General features: G+C 37.2%; 1 protein-coding gene across 10 annotated transcripts in view; it reads right to left on the reverse strand.

The window, feature by feature from the left end:
- LOC138307825 (growth arrest-specific protein 2-like) overlaps positions 1–16,071 on the reverse strand; it is a 48,616-nt gene extending 32,545 nt beyond the window's left edge. For 2 of the 10 annotated variants that reach the window (XM_069248792.1, XM_069248785.1), the window contains exons 1-2: positions 10,654–10,845; positions 196–433 (exon numbers count right to left, since the gene is read on the reverse strand). In XM_069248792.1, the coding sequence (XP_069104893.1) occupies positions 196–433; positions 10,654–10,674 (259 nt within the window). In that variant the 5' untranslated portion in view covers positions 10,675–10,845. Of the gene's footprint in view, positions 1–195; positions 434–10,466; positions 10,612–10,653; positions 10,862–11,153; positions 11,250–15,771 lie in introns of those variants that run through there. The other 8 variants (XM_069248753.1, XM_069248733.1, XM_069248746.1 and 5 more) reach the window with 8 other exon arrangements.
- Between the last annotated feature and the right edge of the window lie 4,572 nt (positions 16,072–20,643).

Raw genomic sequence — 20,643 nt, forward strand, 5'->3', positions numbered from 1 at the left:
TGATTAACCGTGAAACATAAAACTGGTTATACAATACTTAGGTATATCTCGTACACTGAGTAAGCACAATTATGTTATATAAATGGCAAAAACCCGGTACATGCACTATAATATGTTACGAAAGCCCTAAAAAGTATTAAGAGCAAATGAACATACAAATGAAATATGTATATAGGATACAAGAGTTGTACGAACCTAGATGTTTCCCCAGCCATTCAGCTAGATCCTCCTTTAGAGGTCCCAGACTCTGTTCCTGGATTTCAGCCAGCTTTTGTTCCATGACATCCTCCTCCACCTCTCCATCATCAAATCCGTTGGATTCCATGGGAACGAGTCCGGATGCTCTCATCATCTGTGGAGTCATCCCACCAGACTCCCTTGTGGCCGCCATGGCAACTCCGAAGTGTTTCTGGCCTCCTCTACATCGTGGGTCCTATGTAAGTAAACCATCATTTTATCACCAAGTTCATTATCGTTTTCTTTTTCATTTAGTTCTCTTTATTATTTTATCAACATTAAACTCTGTAAATTAAACCTTTTATTTGGTTTTGGATAAAGATACTTTTATATGTATAATGTGTTGGGTCAATATCCTAACACCCGTAGTAATTATCTACTGACCAGTGCACGTGTGTCAGCTTCATTAGCCACTTATCACAAGATGGACACAGATGAAGGTCAGTTTTTCTGATATTTTTCAATATTTTATCAGCACCCACCTCCTCCCCATGATCTTCCTCGTTTCTTTGACTCAAAGGTTTTGATACTTAGCTTTAAATATACTATCATAGTTTGATCACATGTTGTTTTTGTATCAAGTTGGCCTCCTGCAAGTTGTATCTTGCTTTTGACCATGACATATATGTCAAGATTCTTTCAAGTTTTACTTAATAGGTAAACATGTACTTTATGTAAGAATTTTCGTTACAATTAATGGTTGGGGCGCTTTTTTCCCCAAACATGGACCATATCTTAAAAAATTGCTTATATGCTTTATACAAATGATTGAAAGAATCATTTAATTTTTATGTCATATCTCGTCGTTTATCATAATAAACGGCCATTTTTAATTCATATCATGTTGTTCATTTGCATGCTTAGTCCAACAAGCTAGCCCTTGTCGACATTACGCGCCGGTATAACATGTGATAAGTTGAACTCTTCAACAGAAATGTTGCCGTCGTCCTTCAGACAAAGGCAACAATTCGGTCCGCTAGTTCAACATAACACACATGTTAACCTCAAACTCAGTCCTCTTTATTATTTTATCAACATTGAACTATGTCAATTAAACATTTGGAAAAAGACATCTTTAAATGTATTATACTATAATGTATTATTATAATTCATTATAATGTATTATATAACCCTGATTTATACATTCTTACAGGAAGAGCTTTGTCAGTGCTATCCTATAAGCTTAAAGTACATTCCTCAAAGCTTCGTCACAAACTAAAATCAGTCGATACAGTCATTGGCTTAATTAACCTCAATCTTACTAATAGGATCAGATTGTTTGACCTCAATAAAATGATACTTTATTGACAAGTATAATAACCTTATGAATAATGTCTAGATTACGTAGGAATATATAATTAACACTAATGACTTTTGCGACTCATGTTTTACAATTCCGACATAATGATCTGTTATTAATACCTCTAGGCCTGATAACATGAGGATACCATGTCATTATAGATGTCACCTGATACCTAGACACCCAGGACCAGTCGAGCTAAAGTCCGGCAGACACGTATTAGGTGGTAAAAATAAGGTGCCAAGAAACAATGATGATGATTTGTAATAATCCTCGGCCATAGTACATTTGTAAATTAGGCGTGGTAATGTTGTCCCAGACATACAGACAGGACACAGTAATATAACGGTATGTTGGGTCACAGCCAGTACTACAGCAAAATTAAACACAGCCTAATAACACGGCACGCTTATACTACTTACTGCAGACAAAAGTATTTCATATAGAGACATCAACATGTATGGCCACTACAGACTGGTACTATAATTAAGGACACATCAACATGTATGGCCACTATAGACTGGTACTATAATTAAGGACACATTAACATGTATGGCCACTATAGACTGGTACTATAATTAAGGACACATCAACATGTATGGCCACTATAGACTGGTACTATAATTAAGGACACATCAACATGTATGGCCACTATAGACTGGTACTATAATTAAGGACACATCAACATGTATGGCCACTACAGACTGGTACTATAATTAAGGACACATCAACATGTATGGCCACTATAGACTGGTACTATAATTAAGGACACATTAACATGTATGGCCACTATAGACTGGTACTATAATTAAGGACACATTAACATGTATGGCCACTATAGACTGGTACTATAATTAAGGACACATCAACATGTATGGCCACTATAGACTGGTACTATAATTAAGGACACATCAACATGTATGGCCACTATAGACTGGTACTATAATTAAGGACACATTAACATGTATGGCCACTATAGACTGGTACTATAATTAAGGACACATTAACATGTATGGCCACTATAGACTGGTACTATAATTAAGGACACATTAACATGTATGGCCACTATAGACTGGTACTATAATTAAGGACACATTAACATGTATGGCCACTATAGACTGGTACTATAATTAAGGACACACATTAACATGTATGGCCACTATAGACTGGTACTATAATTAAGGACACATCAACATGTATGGCCACTATAGACTGGTACTATAATTAAGGACACATTAACATGTATGGCCACTATAGACTGGTACTATAATTAAGGACACATTAACATGTATGGCCACTATAGACTGGTACTATAATTAAGGACACATTAACATGTATGGCCACTATAGACTGGTACTATAATTAAGGACACATTAACATGTATGGCCACTATAGACTGGTACTATAATTAAGGACACATCACATGTATGGCCACTATAGACTGGTACTATAATTAAGGACACATTAACATGTATGGCCACTATAGACTGGTACTATAATTAAGGACACATTAACATGTATGGCCACTATAGACTGGTACTATAATTAAGGACACATTAACATGTATGGCCACTATAGACTGGTACTATAATTAAGGACACATCAACATGTATGGCCACTATAGACTGGTACTATAATTAAGGACACATTAACATGTATGGCCACTATAGACTGGTACTATAATTAAGGAACATAACATGCACTACTGTATAATAAGGAACATAACATGTATGGCCACTATAGACTGGTACTATAATTAAGGACACATTCAACATGTATGGCCACTATAGACTGGTACTATAATTAAGGACACATTAACATGTATGGCCACTATAGACTGGTACTATAATTAAGGACACATTAACATGTATGGCCACTAGAGACTGGTACTATAATTAAGGACACATTAACATGTATGGCCACTATAGACTGGTACTATAATTAAGGACACATCAACATGTATGGCCACTATAGACTGGTACTATAATTAAGGACACATTAACATGTATGGCCACTATAGACTGGTACTATAATTAAGGACACATTAACATGTATGGCCACTATAGACTGGTACTATAATTAAGGACACATTAACATGTATGGCCACTATAGACTGGTACTATAATTAAGGACACATTAACATGTATGGCCACTATAGACTGGTACTATAATTAAGGACACATTAACATGTATGGCCACTATAGACTGGTACTATAATTAAGGACACATTAACATGTATGGCCACTATAGACTGGTACTATAATTAAGGACACATTAACATGTATGGCCACTATAGACTGGTACTATAATTAAGGACACATTCAACATGTATGGCCACTATAGACTGGTACTATAATTAAGGACACATTAACATGTATGGCCACTATAGACTGGTACTATAATTAAGGACACATATGACATGTATGGCCACTATAGACTGGTACTATAATTAAGGACACATTAACATGTATGGCCACTATAGACTGGTACTATAATTAAGGACACATTCATGTATGGCACTATAGATGGTACTATAATTAAGGACACCAACATGTATGGCCACTATAGACTGGTACTATAATTAAGGACACATTAACATGTATGGCCACTATAGACTGGTACTATAATTAAGGACACATAACATGTATGGCCACTATAGACTGGTACTATAATTAAGGACACATTACATGTATGGCCACTATAGACTGGTACTATAATTAAGGACACATTAACATGTATGGCCACTATAGACTGGTACTATAATTAAGGACACATTAACATGTATGGCCACTATAGACTGGTACTATAATTAAGGACACATTAACATGTATGGCCACTATAGACTGGTACTATAATTAAGGACACATTAACATGTATGGCCACTATAGACTGGTACTATAATTAAGGACACATTAACATGTATGGCCACTATAGACTGGTACTATAATTAAGGACACATTAACATGTATGGCCACTATAGACTGGTACTATAATTAAGGACACATCAACATGTATGGCCACTATAGACTGGTACTATAATTAAGGACACATCAACATGTATGGCCACTATAGACTGGTACTATAATTAAGGACACATTAACATGTATGGCCACTATAGACTGGTACTATAATTAAGGACACATTAACATGTATGGCCACTATAGACTGGTACTATATAATTAAGGACACATTAACATGTATGGCCACTATAGACTGGTACTATAATTAAGGACACATTAACATGTATGGCCACTATAGACTGGTACTATAATTAAGGACACATTAACATGTATGGCCACTATAGACTGGTACTATAATTAAGGACACATCAACATGTATGGCCACTATAGACTGGTACTATAATTAAGGACACATTAACATGTATGGCCACTATAGACTGGTACTATAATTAAGGACACATTAACATGTATGGCCACTATAGACTGGTACTATAATTAAGGACACATTAACATGTATGGCCACTATAGACTGGTACTATAATTAAGGACACATTAACATGTATGGCCACTATAGACTGGTACTATAATTAAGGACACATCAACATGTATGGCCACTATAGACTGGTACTATAATTAAGGAAACATGTATTAACATGTATGGCCACTATAGACTGGTACTATAATTAAGGACACATTAACATGTATGGCCACTATAGACTGGTACTATAATTAAGGACACATTAACATGTATGGCCACTATAGACTGGTACTATAATTAGGGACACATTAACATGTATGGCCACTATAGACTGGTACTATAATTAAGGACACATCAACATGTATGGCCACTATAGACTGGTACTATAATTAAGGACACATTGACATATGGACTATAGACTGGTATTAAGGACACATTAACATGTATGGCCACTATAGACTGGTACTATAATTAAGGACACATTAACATGTATGGCCACTATAGACTGGTACTATAATTATATCATACTGAATACAGTTTCAGGGAGAGTACCATACTGAATACAGTTTCAGGGAGAGTACCATACTGAATACAGTTTCAGGGAGAGTACCATACTGAATACAGTTTCAGGGTGAGTACCATACTGAATACAGTTTCAGGAAGAGTATCATACTGAATACAGTTTCAGAGAGAGTACCATACTGAATACAGTTTCAGGGAGAGTACCATACTGAATACAGTTTCAGGGAGAGTATCATACTGAATACAGTTTCAGGAGAGTACCATACTGAATACAGTTTCAGGGAGAGTACCAGCTGGGAGGGTACCATACTGAATACAGTTTCAGGGAGAGTACCATACTGAATACAGTTTCAGGGAGAGTATCATACTGAATACAGTTTCAGGGAGAGTACCATACTGAATACAGTTTCAGGGAGAGTATCATACTGAATACAGTTTCAGGGAGAGTACCATACTGAATACAGTTTCAGGGAGAGTACCATACTGAATACAGTTTCAGGGAGAGTATCATACTGAATACAGTTTCAGGGTGAGTACCATACTGAATACAGTTTCAGAGAGAGTACCATACTGAATACAGTTTCAGGGAGAGTACCATACTGAATACAGTTTCAGGGAGAGTACCATACTGAATACAGTTTCAGGGAGAGTACCATACTGAATACAGTTTCAGGGAGAGTACCATACTGAATACAGTTTCAGGGAGAGTACCATACTGAATACAGTTTCAGGGAGAGTACCATACTGAATACAGTTTCAGGGAGAGTACCATACTGAATACAGTTTCAGGGAGAGTACCATACTGAATACAGTTTTCAGGGAGAGAGTACCATACTGAATACAGTTTCAGAGAGAGTACCATACTGAATACAGTTTCAGGGAGAGTAGTACCATACTGAATACAGTTTCAGGGAGAGTATCATACTGAATACAGTTTCAGGGAGAGTACCATACTGAATACAGTTTCAGGGAGAGTACCATACTGAATACAGTTTCAGGGAGAGTATCATACTGAATACAGTTTCAGGGAGAGTACCATACTGAATACAGTTTTCACGGAGAGTACCATACTGAATACAGTTTCAGGAGAGTACCATACTGAATACAGTTTCAGGGAGAGTACCATACTGAATACAGTTTCAGGGAGAGTACCATACTGAATACAGTTTCAGGGAGGAGTGTACCATACTGAATACAGTTTTCAGGAGAGTACCATACTGAATATGGTTTCAGGGAGAGTATCATACTGAATACAGTTTCAGGGAGAGTACCATACTGAATACAGTTTCAGGGAGAGTACCATACTGAATACAGTTTCAGGGAGAGTACCATACTGAATACAGTTCACGGGGAGAGTACCATACTGAATACAGTTTCAGGAGAGTACCATACTGAATACAGTTTCAGGGAGAGTACAAAGAAGAGTATCATACTGAATACAGTTTCAGGGAGAGTACCATACTGAATACAGTTTCAGGGAGAGTACCATACTGAATACAGTTTCAGGGAGAGTACCATACTGAATACAGTTTCAGGGAGAGTACCATACTGAATACAGTTTCAGGGAGAGTATCATACTGAATACAGTTTCAGGGAGAGTACCATACTGAATACAGTTTCAGGGAGAGTACCATACTGAATACAGTTTCAGGGAGAGTACCATACTGAATACAGTTTCAGGGAGAGTACCATACTGAATACAGTTTCAAGGAGAGTATCATACTGAATACAGTTTCAGGGAGAGTACCATACTGAATACAGTTTCAGGGAGAGTACCATACTGAATACAGTTTCAGGGAGAGTATCATACTGAATACAGTTTCAGGGAGAGTACCATACTGAATACAGTTTCAGAGAGAGTACCATACTGAATACAGTTTCAGGGAGAGTATCATACTGAATACAGTTTCAGGGAGAGTACCATACTGAATACAGTTTCAGGGAGAGTACCATACTGAATACAGTTTCAGGGAGAGTACCATACTGAATACAGTTTCAGGGAGAGTACCATACTGAATACAGTTTCAGGGAGAGTACCATACTGAATACAGTTTCAGGGAGAGTACCATACTGAATACAGTTTCAGGGAGAGTATCGTACTCGTATTTGCCATTCAACCATCAACATTATAATATTTTTGTACAACGTACATTATGTTTGTGTAAGTGCACCAGATCAATAGTTCGGTGATTATAGAGTAGATTTACTATCAGATGTGTGGTATATTACATAATACACATAGAAATAAAACACCACCACTTAGGCAGTAATCATAGAAAGAAATGTGAATATTACAATAAAATTATAACTAATCAACAATGATGTAACATGAGTATACAGCATTAATGATACAGATTTATATACACTAGTAGCTAAAGTAAAACTTACAGAGTTACTTACAATGGTACAGATTTATATACACGAGTAGCTAAAGTAAAACTTACATAGTTACTTACAATGGTACAGATTTATATACACTAGTAGCTAAAGTAAAACTTACAGAGTTACTTACAATGGTGCAGATAAAAAATGTAGCTTTAAAGTTTTAAGGATGATAAATTTTATTATATTTTCAAAGACAAATATGTTTATGTCAGAGATCCTAATGGCTGAACGGTTAAGGTGTCCAAACATTCTAACACACTAAATCCACTAATTCATATTTAAAATGAAATTTCAAATATAAAATAAGTTCACTAGTTCTCCTCCTCCAGGCTCCTGATTCCAAAGCCTCATGAGGCAGTGGCATGGTACGGAAGATAAATTAGAGGCTTTCACTGATACTTCGGCTTGGTTCTATACCTGGCACATCCTTAAATGACCATGGCTGTTACTAGCACATACACATTTTATAGCTTCTAACTTGTATGTTACTTCTGTGTGAAATACAATACTTTAATAACAAATTCAGATTGACCCCACCACATCTGTCACACGTTAATTACAGTTGGACCTTACATACAGGTACCAATTAACAAGCCTTCAGTCCTCCACTCCCTAAATATTTAAAGAATGAAGACCATATCTTATTTAGATCACATTAAAAAAAGATCAATAAATCGGTAGTAAATTTTAATCTAACAATGAATATATTATAATTATTTACTGAAAGTTCATTCAATGCATATCAATGGCCTAAAATGGATGTTATAACACCGACCAAATGAAAGATTCCCTATGTTATCAGTGAAGATTAATTTTGCTGTTTTGCCATCTGGCATAGTGATAATCAAACGACATGCGGTAATTAGGACAACGGCGAGAAATATCAAACCACCCGTGTAAAGAAAATAAGCATTTAATTTATCTAAATTAATTTATTAAGAATGTGATGGTATGTGTAGTATTAACTGTTAGTTAATAACTTTTGTGAATCTATAAAATTATTAATTTTGTTTTGCATTCCTGTTTTAATAGTTAAAATTTGTTTCGGAAAGGTAGTCGCCCTTCAATATAAGGTCAAGGTCATGTGACAGAAGTATACTCAAAACTTTATAAAATAATTAAAATAACAGAATAGCAAAAGAAATCTTATTGATGAATTCTTATGTAATTTCAAAATAACTGTACCATTTATAGTAGAACAAATATACGTACCCTGCCTACTATACCTTTCGGCGGGTACGAATTGGTCCCTATGTGTCGTAGTGGAGCACTGCCTCCGAAAATCACTCGGGCACAGTTTTCTATACATTTTTGTAGGTTTCCAACTATTTTATGCGTATACATGCAATTACATATTATTTTTGTCCAAAACAAACATAACTACTATTCTTTATATCTACCGTACCGCTCATACGACGTCAAATTCACAATTTGTGGACTTGCCGTATAAATTCCCTTCAGAAAGACCGTCATATGTAGTATGAAAAAATATAATGCTTCGATGAGAATTTTATATTTTATGTGGTTCAGTCTTATTGCCTAGTAGGTAAGTCATATCAAACAAGTATGATAAAATGCAAACAAACGTTTTATAGTGGTTTGCATAATCATTACTTTGCTCCATTAGTAGTAATAGGCACCAATTGTAGCTATAAAGACGACACCATTTTCTGTCTAAAAGTCTTTTGAGCTACAATATTGCAGCTACATTTATAGTTACATCAACTGATATTCTAAATATAAGAAACTTCTTGCTCTGATAAACTATTTGAGTGACACATACATGTGAATTTTCATTCAAATCTGTAATTTAAATGTCTGTATCTTCAACTGATAGATTCCAAATAAAAGTTGATTGAACAACCACATATAAATCTTATCCAGGAATAAATGCCTTGAATAAACTTTCACTGAGCTACCAGCCAAATCCTCTTATGTATACACTAGCTATTACAAATGTCTAAGGTCAGTGAGACCGCCATGTATTGTAGTAATGGGCTAAAAAGGCACGGAACATCACCAATAATATTACAAACAACATTAAAAACAAATTGTCTCACTCTCCCCTAATTCCAATCGAGCTCCCCCTAAATATACTAAAGTATGGGAACCTACACTTTAAGTCTGTAATATATTACAGACCTTTTTTTTTGTAATTTTTTATTTTTCGTCAAACAATACATCAGTTTTACATTAATCACATAATCATGAAATATTGATATAGTTATCTTCCATACACATCTTTCACTCTGTCAATCTTTCTTTCATCATTATAATTACATTGTTTGATTTCTTTTATAGAGAGAGAGGAGGGAAAGAAAAAAAAATTAAAAAAAGAACAAAGAATTGGGAAGGAAAGAAGGGATAATGGGATTAACTAGAAAGGAGAGATCGTGATATATATTATAGACCTTAGTTTAATGAGATCTATAGATCTATCAATACAAAGTACTTTAATTTACACTCATATATATCTAATCATTATCATTAATCATTCGATAGCTGAATAATTGAAAATCAAATTTTTTTTTTTTAGAAATCCCCACAAATGTAAGCTGGAACAATAAGATGAGTTTTCACTTACCACTAGTCTATACATAGTAGGTATATATATCCCAAGCACCAGCTGGCAGAATTAGTAATCCTTGTAAACGACAACAGGTGATAATGATGGCTCGCTGCATTACAAACAATATATATATCTATACACATGCCAAATAGCTCAATACCATTACGCATGTTGTGATCATATCATAAACAATTAACCTTACCGGATAACAAAAAGTCGCCATGTGCCTTCAGCTGATCGGGGGGGTATAGAGTTCCACAATGTTTCCGATACAATACCCCTGATTTAATTTGATAGAGAATAATGCGAGAAGCGTTGTTTAGGCGTGGGATACACCTCTCAGCCCGTGTGCACACGTGTTTCCCACGATTATCAAAGTCGGAGTGTGTATTCACGTAGTAATCAGCAATTATATGGGAAGGGATTCCACAGTTAAAGAATAGTAAGATATAGTTTTATTCCAACTATATGCTGAGCTTACGTCACGACGTCACACTTATCTGAAAACCAGTCAACAACCATCAATCTTTTTCTGTGTGAACGTTACACAAATATCGGGTTAAATACATACCTGATACACAATAATATCAGCTTTGATAGAGGACCGAAGGCATTTATAGACCTGACGATACGATGACATTCTGTATACACATTTAAAGAAAAGATGTATGTACCCTTAATGTTAAAAAGATAATGACTTACCTGTAGCACCTGAAGTTGATATTTTACCAGGTAAAAAAGCTGTGTTTTCTGTCTATCGAACAGACCCGATCTGGCTGACTTCAAATGAACCCAGTCCTGTAGATAAGCAATACAGATCTTTAGATAATATTAAAGGGAATCTTGTATGTATATGGGCAGATTTTACCCTAGTTAATGATAACTTTAGCAGGTGGTTCCTTCTGCTAGAAAGTAGCATGTGTTTCTCAATATATTTTATATAGGCTGAATTCAAAAATAAATCTTCTGGTACTCTGTAGAACCACCTGCAGTACATAAAACTTATCAAATAAAGAAATCAGTCTTACTAAATTAAGTTAAGATAATCATTTGATGGTGTAATGTGTTTTTGAATAAAGCACATGGTGAATTCATTAAACCATCATCATTTTATGCACGCTAATTTGTACAGTTTTGCTTAAAGATGCTTCACCGCTGACAGAGCATAAACGATACCCATCATTTGAATGTTAATTGGTGTTTAATCATGTATATTTATGTCTACTTAACACAAAAAAATAATATAAAATAATTTATTTTACTGGTGGTGCATGCGCAATCATTCCATATAGGACATAATGCCAGGGATTTTTTTCGGGACGCAATTAAATACTTCTAATATTTTTATCTTGAAGTAAAATAAGAAATTCAAACTTTTCAATGGTGCTAATGATGTAAAGTAGCTAACTTTTGTAACTGAAAAAACCACTAAATCATCCTCTACTGTTTTTGATAGAGAGAAAATACCATTTGTCAGCAGTGGAGCATCTTTAAGACATATTATCCATCAGTTTAGGATAATGTATCATATTGTTTTTACGAACGACTATTTTCTTGACAAAGGTCAATGCACAAAGAACTGGTGAGCCACTGTTTGAGGCTTTGAACAAGGTCAAAGAAATGGTGAGCCATACTTTGAGGCTTTGAACAAGGTCAAAGAATTGGTGAGCCACTTTTTGAGGCTTTGAATGAGGTCAAAGAATTGGTGAACCACTGTTTAAGGCTTTGAACAAGGTCAAATAATTGGTGAGCCACTGTTTGAGGCTTTGAATGGGGTCAAATAATTGGTGAGCTACTGTTTGAGGCTTTGAACAAGGTCAAAGAATTGGTGAGCCATTTTTTGAGGCTTTGAACAAGGTCAAATAATTGGTGAGCCACTGTTTGAGGCTATGAACAAGGTCAAAGAAATGGTGAAACATTCTTGGAGGCTTTGAACAAGGTCAAAGGAATGGTGATCCATTGTTTGAGGCTTTGAACAAGGTCAAAGAAATGTGAGCCACTGTTTGAGGCTTTGAACAAGGTCAAAGAAATGTGAACCAATGTTTGAGGCTTTGAACAAGGTCAAAGGAATGGTGAGCCACTGTTTGAGGCCTTCACCAAGGTCAAAGAAATGTTAGCCACTGTTTGAGGCTTTGAACAAGGTCAAAGAAATGATGAGCCATAGTTTGAGGCTTTGAACAAGGTCAAAGAATTGGTGATCCATTGTTTGAGACTTTGAACAAGATCAAAGAAATGTGAGCCACTGTTTGAGGCTTTGAACAAGGTCAAAGAAATGTTAGCCACTGTTTGAGGCTTTGAACAAGGTCAAAGAAATGTGAGCTACAGTTTAAGGCTTTGAACAAGGTCAAACAAATGGTGAGCCATTGTTGGAGGCTTTGAACAAGGTCAAGGAAATGTTGAGCCATAGTTTGAGGCTTTGAACAAGGTCAACGAAATGGTGAGCCACTGTTTGGGGCTTTGAACAAGGTCAAGGAAATGGTGAGCCACTGTTTGAGGCTTTGAACAAGGTCAAGGAAATGGTGAGCCACTCTTTGAGGCTTTGAACAAGGTCAAATTGTCATTAGTTGGATGAACCATTACTTGGGTCTTCTTGAACAAGGTCAAATAATCATCATTGGGTTTGATGAATCTCCACTGGGTTCTTCATGAACAAAGTCCATGTATCTGGTTAGTCAGTGGTATGGACAAGTTGGTCAATCATTATTTCAGTCTTCTTGAGCAAGGTTAACATTTTAAACATTGAACCTTAAATTGAATAAACCTCTGCCTAATTTGGTCCTCTTGAACAAGAATAACAATTACATTCATTCACTATATCCGATGTGACCTTTCTTGATTAAATGTTAAGGTCGTTCACATTACCAATTTAATTCATTCAAATTCATAAACACTTAATATCAACCCTTGGTTTTTATGAACATTAAATTTTAAAAAAAAGAATGGTTTTAAAAGGTATGGTTTTATTTTCGGACTTGTGATATTCAAAGTGCCAATATAACGGTATGAATATTCATACAAAAGAATTTGATATACCAAATTACTTGTTTTGACAATTAAACGGTCTCAGACCAGAAGTATTATTACAGAAGCTACTTGTATAGAAGTTGCCTTAATATAGCCATTGGTTCTCTCTCCTTATCACCACACAAACCAATGTTTACATACCTTACTTATGTGAAACTGAAATAATAGCCAGTCTTGAAATTGACGCATGTAAAAATTATCAGGCGTCGGACCAGTGTTAACACAGGATTCGATCAAACAATGAAATTCTGATAGAACTCCCAATACAGCAGTCACATAGGGCCCGTGCCCAGAGTCAGGTGACAAGGTGACAAATGTCCACACAGAGATAAGCTTCGGCCATACATCCTGATTACATATAACTAACCCTACTACAAAGTCCTCCATTCTCATAAACAAGGACTTTATACAAATCTTGGCACCTTCCTTTCTTTTTTCTAGTGAAAAACAGCTGCCAGTTTTTAAAGTTTAACATTGAATTACAAAACTAACAAAAGCATTCCCTGATACCATACTGAAACACAATCATTTCAAACAAACACGTTCTCTGATACTGGTGGTAGACATTACCTTATTCCAGTAGACAAACAAAATATATATACTCTGTACATCAGACTGTTAGGTAAATCTTAGTTAACCAGTTTGTTTATCTTAGTAGGAACACAAAAAAACAAAACATCTGTGAGTGAAAATAATCTCATTTTATATTTTTTTTGTAAGTACATTTGCCCTTGTTGATTGTTACTTGTTCTTTTCTAAACCAATCAAAATTAAAAATCAAATTAAAAATAAATCCTATTAATTCAAGATCTAAGTATATTTAAATAATAAATCTTTTCAAAGTAGAAGGATTTAGTTTTTAAGTCCTACAATCGATCGAGTGTTGACCTGTGCTTTGCATATTTTGTTTGGTTTGTTATGCTATTGTTTTATAAAGTGTAAAATATAGATAAAGCTTATAATTAGAATACTTGGTTTAGTTTTATTTTCAATATGTTATTACTTTTTTCATTATTACATTTACCATATTCGTCGTAACTAGCGCCCCTCCTCGAGTTATCCTATAAGCACCCCTCCCCTTTTCATGAGAAGAGTTGAAGTTGTATTTAACGCCCCCTTTCCATGGATATTACAATGTTTTACAACATACGATGCCTCTAACATCAGCATTGTATACCATATTACATGTCCTTTTACATATGAATCACGACATAACAATGCATCTCAAAGGATAGTAGGCATATGCATGTCTAATGTAACAGATTAATGTACCATGAGTACAGAAAGATTTAAAATATGGCTGATTTTTTCCGTCAGTAACTTACATTTTGGTTCATTAATAAGCACCCCCTTTGTTACAAAAATTAGTTGCCCTGGGCGCTAACTACGGCAAAAACAGTACAGACTAACAGTACATTTGCAAACTGCACTAACAAATAGTATTTATACATGTATAACATGTTGGGTACATTTTATTTGTTGTTATTATAGCGATATATTGCTATAATTAATAGCTATTTATAGCTATAGAAAACTGATGAAAAACAACATTTTTGGAGAAAAAATTACAGGGAATGTTTATAAGGATCATTTGAATTATGCAACCACTTTACGTTCGAAACAATAAAGCAATAATTAACTTAATTAGCCTAATAATACCTGGTCAAAACTGCTTTCATATGTTTGAATGATCTTTATAAACAACCGCTGCAAGTTTCAGGAGTCGGTTTTGGGCGGAAGCATTTTCATCTTCAAAAATGTTGTTTTTCGTCAGTCTTGAACTGTTGAATATATAGCGATAAATAAACATGTGCCCAACCAGTATTTGTGTGTGGGATATGTATGTAGAGGGTGTATGTGCATGTGTAGAAGAACGGGGAATATACACATTCCTGTCATGTGCCCCGACCAGGAATCGAACCCGGGTCTCCGGCGTGGAAATCTACGGCTCTACCGACTGAGCCAAAGAAGCATGCTCCGTCAGTTGTGTGACAGAGACCTATTTAACACTATGTACAAGTCACACCGACCCGCTCCTTTTACACATGTAGTAATAGTACCGTGTGTGTAGTGGGTGTATGTAGTAACAGCTAATATAAGTACAGTACATCTACATTTTTCTATACAATACAGGTAAGCTTACACACTAACACAGCTTGGGTAGAACTGGTGCATGTTCAGTCATGAAAATTAAAATCACATCAATGACAATGTCTTTTTAACGTCGATTACCAGACGTTTTATTGTCTAGAAGATAGTTGATCACATAAGAATCCTTAACCTTCAGCATACTTACCGATAACAATGCTCACAGATTGTCGCAGCTCTCCAACATCAGCTGTTGTCATAATCTCCGTGTAAACAATCTGTTGAACTTCCGTTAAAGGGAAAGTGACATTCTGATTGGTCAATACCATATATAGCGAATTGGCAGCCAATCAAAAAAGTTGACACAAAAGTGTGTTGTTTTCACGCACCTTACAACATTGAACACGTGCACGTGCAACAATCTTAACTGAATAAAAACTTGAACGCAATAAAAATAATGATTATATAGTGTAAATATCGTAGATAACTATCTAAACCTCTGGCTTTATGCACATTGTTTAAACTAAAAAATAGGCACCATGGGTGTAGTTTTTTTGTATTGTATAAGGGATCTGCTCTGATGAAAAGTCTTTTTTTTTCGGATGACTATAACTTTTTCTCTGATATAGAATTTTGGAAATAAAAGTACATGTACATACTAAAGATGAAAACGGAATAAATTACCCGCTCCGGATCCTTTTACACAATATTTTAGAACGCAGGTTGTCTAACAAACGTGTATAAATATTTGCAAAATTAACAAAACTAATTTATTCTTTAAGAAAATAATTAGTCGATACCTTATTTTTGCTCGGAATATCGGTATAGTATATATATTACCCCTACCCCCCCCCTCCCTAAATTTTGAAGTTGAAAATACAGTGTACAACCATCATAAAAATAGGTCAAGGTGCTTGATTTTTTTGGTCCCAATTTTGTCGAATAAATCCGTAAAACTCATTACAGAACTTAAAAAAATAAATAAGCCTAACCCTTTCTGTGCTGTGTTCTGAAGGATAAAGTTCCAAAAAGAAAAATTGAGGTGTGTAGTACATACAAAAGGCGGGATGGGTGCACGTTTGTCGCGGTATGATAGGGTTTTAGAAAGGGTATGAATATGCATTTAATATATGTATGTACATGTAGCATGTAGTCTCATTATTGTTTTGGTCCATTTTCTTGTAAACTTTTTTTCTTCTTGTTGATATAAACTTTAAAGTCTATGTTTAGAGTTTTAATTAACAGACAAAAGTCAACCGCAACCTCCTCGAACCTGAGCTGACACACGCGTACACGATGTCAAATGACTTTTGACCTAAAGAACATAACACTTTTATAGCCCAGAATATAAAGATTAGAATGAGTAAACGATCGTTTTTATTATATCGGGGTATGTTATAGATTGTATATTATATATACGTATACATTTCCACTTATAAATGTAGCAATTACACGTAGCGCGACTGTTTTAATATCTATAATCGCCAATACCGCAACACTGCCCCATTGAATTTCCCGGCTCTTGTCTCAGCTAGTTTGTCTCAGATGACGTCACGAATTTACGGCCACCTGGTGATATCAGGGGCGATAAGCGATGCGATCGTTCTAAAAAAGGGTCGTTGTGGACTTCGTTTCAAGCACATTTTATTGAAATAACGTCAAATACAACCCGTATTTTTTGTTGGAAATCATAAAATGCACCACAATAAACAAATATCAACAAAAAAATAGTATATTTAAAATCTGTTTTTATCACCTTTAACTTTTCAAAATATTGATTGGTAACTTGGTGGTGTAAAACATTTGAACAACTCTTTTTGATTCGTCAGTATGAGGGGGGTACATATATAACGTTAATTTTATGTCTATGTATTGAGGATCCGAGGTTTACCCCACTTTTATTTTTTTCTTCTATTGCTGTGGTCAAAGGATCTATATTCACTTAATTGTGCGACTGATGTTCACTTCTTTAGCTACATACATAGGATGTAGATGTAAATTTTGACACCTGTGTGGTCGATATTTTTGCAATTGGTACAGTTGAAGGGAGTTAACTCTTGCAACATTGAAAAAGATAAATTAAACAAATCGATTTTCGTTTGCGGTCCGTCTAAGTTCCTAAATGTAGTTTATGCCTTTTTTGTCCATTTAAGGACCGACTACATGAACATCTTTTTATATAGGACCGTCAATTATGTATAGTGCTATATCACATTTGCACCAGGTTTGGAAACTGCAACTTCGCTAGCCAAGGGTATTAGTTTTATTCTCTCTACTTTTACGTAGAAGTAGAGAGAATCGGCTAAACCTGTGGACTATGGTAATCGGTCAATGGGTCCGTTCATTTTCAGTTTACTCTGACAGGTGGCAACAAGATCTCTCCCAGCGTGGAGTAATGCCGTGACAATTCTTCAGTGAACAGGTCCATGTATCATCTGTTTCACGAATATTAAAGACATTTTATATTCCAACAGGTGTCGCATCTGTCAAGCAGCCAACTAAGAGGAATTGGTGATGGTATTTATGTTGTGACCAGAACAGCATTGTGTGGGAGAGCGATGGAGCTTGAACAGTGGTGACGTGAACAAGGTGTTGGTATTTATGTTGTGACCAGAGCAGTATTGTGTGGGAGAGCGGTAGGGCCTGAACAAAGGTGACGTGAACAAGGTGTTGGTATTTATGTTGTGACCAGAGCAGTATTGTGTGGGAGAGCGGTAGGGCCTGAACAGTGGTGACGTGAACAAGGTGTTGGTATTTATGTTGTGACCAGAGCAGTATTGTGTGGGAGAGCGGTGGGGCCTGAACAGTGGTGACGTGAACAAGGTGATGGTATTTATGTTGTGACCAGAGCAGCATTGTGTGGGAGAGCGGTGGGGCCTGAACAGTGGTGACGTGAACAAGGTGTTGGTATTTATGTTGTGACCAGAGCAGCATTGTGTGGGAGAGTGGTGGGGCCTGAACAGTGATGACGTGAACAAGGTGTTGGTATTTATGTTGTGACCAGAGCAGCATTGTGTGGGAGAGCGGTGGGGCCTGAACAGTGGTGACGTGAACAAGGTGTTGGTATTTATGTTGTGACCAGAGCAGCATTGTGTGGGAGAGCGGTGGGGCCTGAACAGTGGTGACGTGAACAAGGTGTTGGTATTTATGTTGTGACCAGAGCAGCATTGTGTGGGAGAGCGGTGGGGCCTGAACAGTGGTGACGTGAACAAGGTGATGGTATTTATGTTGTGACCAGAGCAGCATTGTGTGGGAATGCGGTGGGGCCTGAACAGTGTTGACGTGAACAAGGTGATGGTATTTATGTTGTGACCAGAGCAGTATTGTGTGGGAAAGCGGTGGGGCCTGAACAGTGTTGACGTGAACAAGGTGATGGTATTTATGTTGTGACCAGAGCAGCATTGTGTGGGAAAGCGGTCGGGCCTGAACAGTGTTGACGTGAACAAGGTGATGGTATTTATGTTGTGACCAGAGCAGCATTGTGTGGGAAAGCGGTGGGGCCTGAACAGTGTTGACGTGAACAAGGTGATGGTATTTATGTTGTGACCAGAGCAGCATTGTGTGGGAAAGCGGTGGGGCCTGAACAGTGTTGACGTGAACAAGGTGATGGTATTTATGTTGTGACCAGAGCAGCATTGTGTGGGAAAGCGGTGGGGCCTGAACAGTGTTGACGTGAACAAGGTGATGGTATTTATGTTGTGACCAGAGCAGTATTGTGTGGGAGAGCGATGGAGCTTGAACAGTGTTGACGTGAACAAGGTGATGGTATTTATGTTGTGACCAGAGCAGCATTGTGTGGGAGAGCGGTGGGGCCTGAACAGTGTTGACGTGAACAAGGTGATGGTATTTATGTTGTGACCAGAGCAGCATTGTGTGGGAGAGCGTAGGGGCCTGAACAGTGGTGACGTGAACAAGGTGATGGTATTTATGTTGTGACCAGAGCAGCATTGTGTGGAAGAGCGGTGGGGCCTGAACAGTGGTGACGTGAACAAGGTGATGGTATTTATGTTGTGACCAGAGCAGCATTGTGTGGGAGAGCGGTGGGGCCTGAACAGTGGTGACGTGAACAAGGTGTTGGTATTTATGTTGTGACCAGAGCAGCATTGTGTGGGAGAGCGGTGGGGCCTGAACAGTGGTGACGTGAACAAGGTGATGGTATTTATGTTGTGACCAGAGCAGTATTGTGTGGGAGAGCGGTGGGGCCTGAACAGTGGTGACGTGAACAAGGTGATGGTATTTATGTTGTGACCAGAGCAGTATTGTGTGGGAGAGCGGTGGGGCCTGAACAGTGGTGACGTGAACAAGGTGATGGTATTTATGTTGTGACCAGAGCAGTATTGTGTGGGAGAGCGGTGGGGCCTGAACAGTGGTGACGTGAACAAGGTGATGGTATTTATGTTGTGACCAGAGCAGCATTGTGTGGGAGAGCGGTGGGGCCTGAACAGTGGTGACGTGAACAAGGTGTTGGTATTTATGTTGTGACCAGAGCAGTATTGTGTGGGAGAGCGGTGGGGCCTGAACAGTGTTGACGTGAACAAGGTGATGGTATTTATGTTGTGACCAGAGCAGTATTATGTGGGAGAGCGGTGGGGCCTGAACAGTGGTGACGTGAACAAGGTGATGGTATTTATGTTGTGACCAGAGCAGTATTGTGTGGGAGAGCGGTAGGGCCTGAACAGTGGTGACGTGAACAAGGTGATGGTATTTATGTTGTGACCAGAGCAGCATTGTGTGGGAGAGCGGTGGGGCCTGAACAGTGGTGACGTGAACAAGGTGTTGGTATTTATGTTGTGACCAGAGCAGTATTGTGTGGGAGAGCGGTGGGGCCTGAACAGTGGTGACGTGAACAAGGTGATGGTATTTATGTTGTGACCAGAGCAGTATTGTGTGGGAGAGCGGTGGGGCCTGAACAGTGGTGACGTGAACAAGGTGATGGTATTTATGTTGTGACCAGAGCAGTATTGTGTGGGAGAGCGGTGGGGCCTGAACAGTGGTGACGTGAACAAGGTGATGGTATTTATGTTGTGACCAGAGCAGTATTGTGTGGGAGAGCGGTGGGGCCTGAACAGTGGTGACGTGA

Source organism: Argopecten irradians, chromosome 1 (assembly GCF_041381155.1).
Source record: "Argopecten irradians isolate NY chromosome 1, Ai_NY, whole genome shotgun sequence".
In the NCBI taxonomy this organism is placed as follows: domain Eukaryota; kingdom Metazoa; phylum Mollusca; class Bivalvia; order Pectinida; family Pectinidae; genus Argopecten; species Argopecten irradians.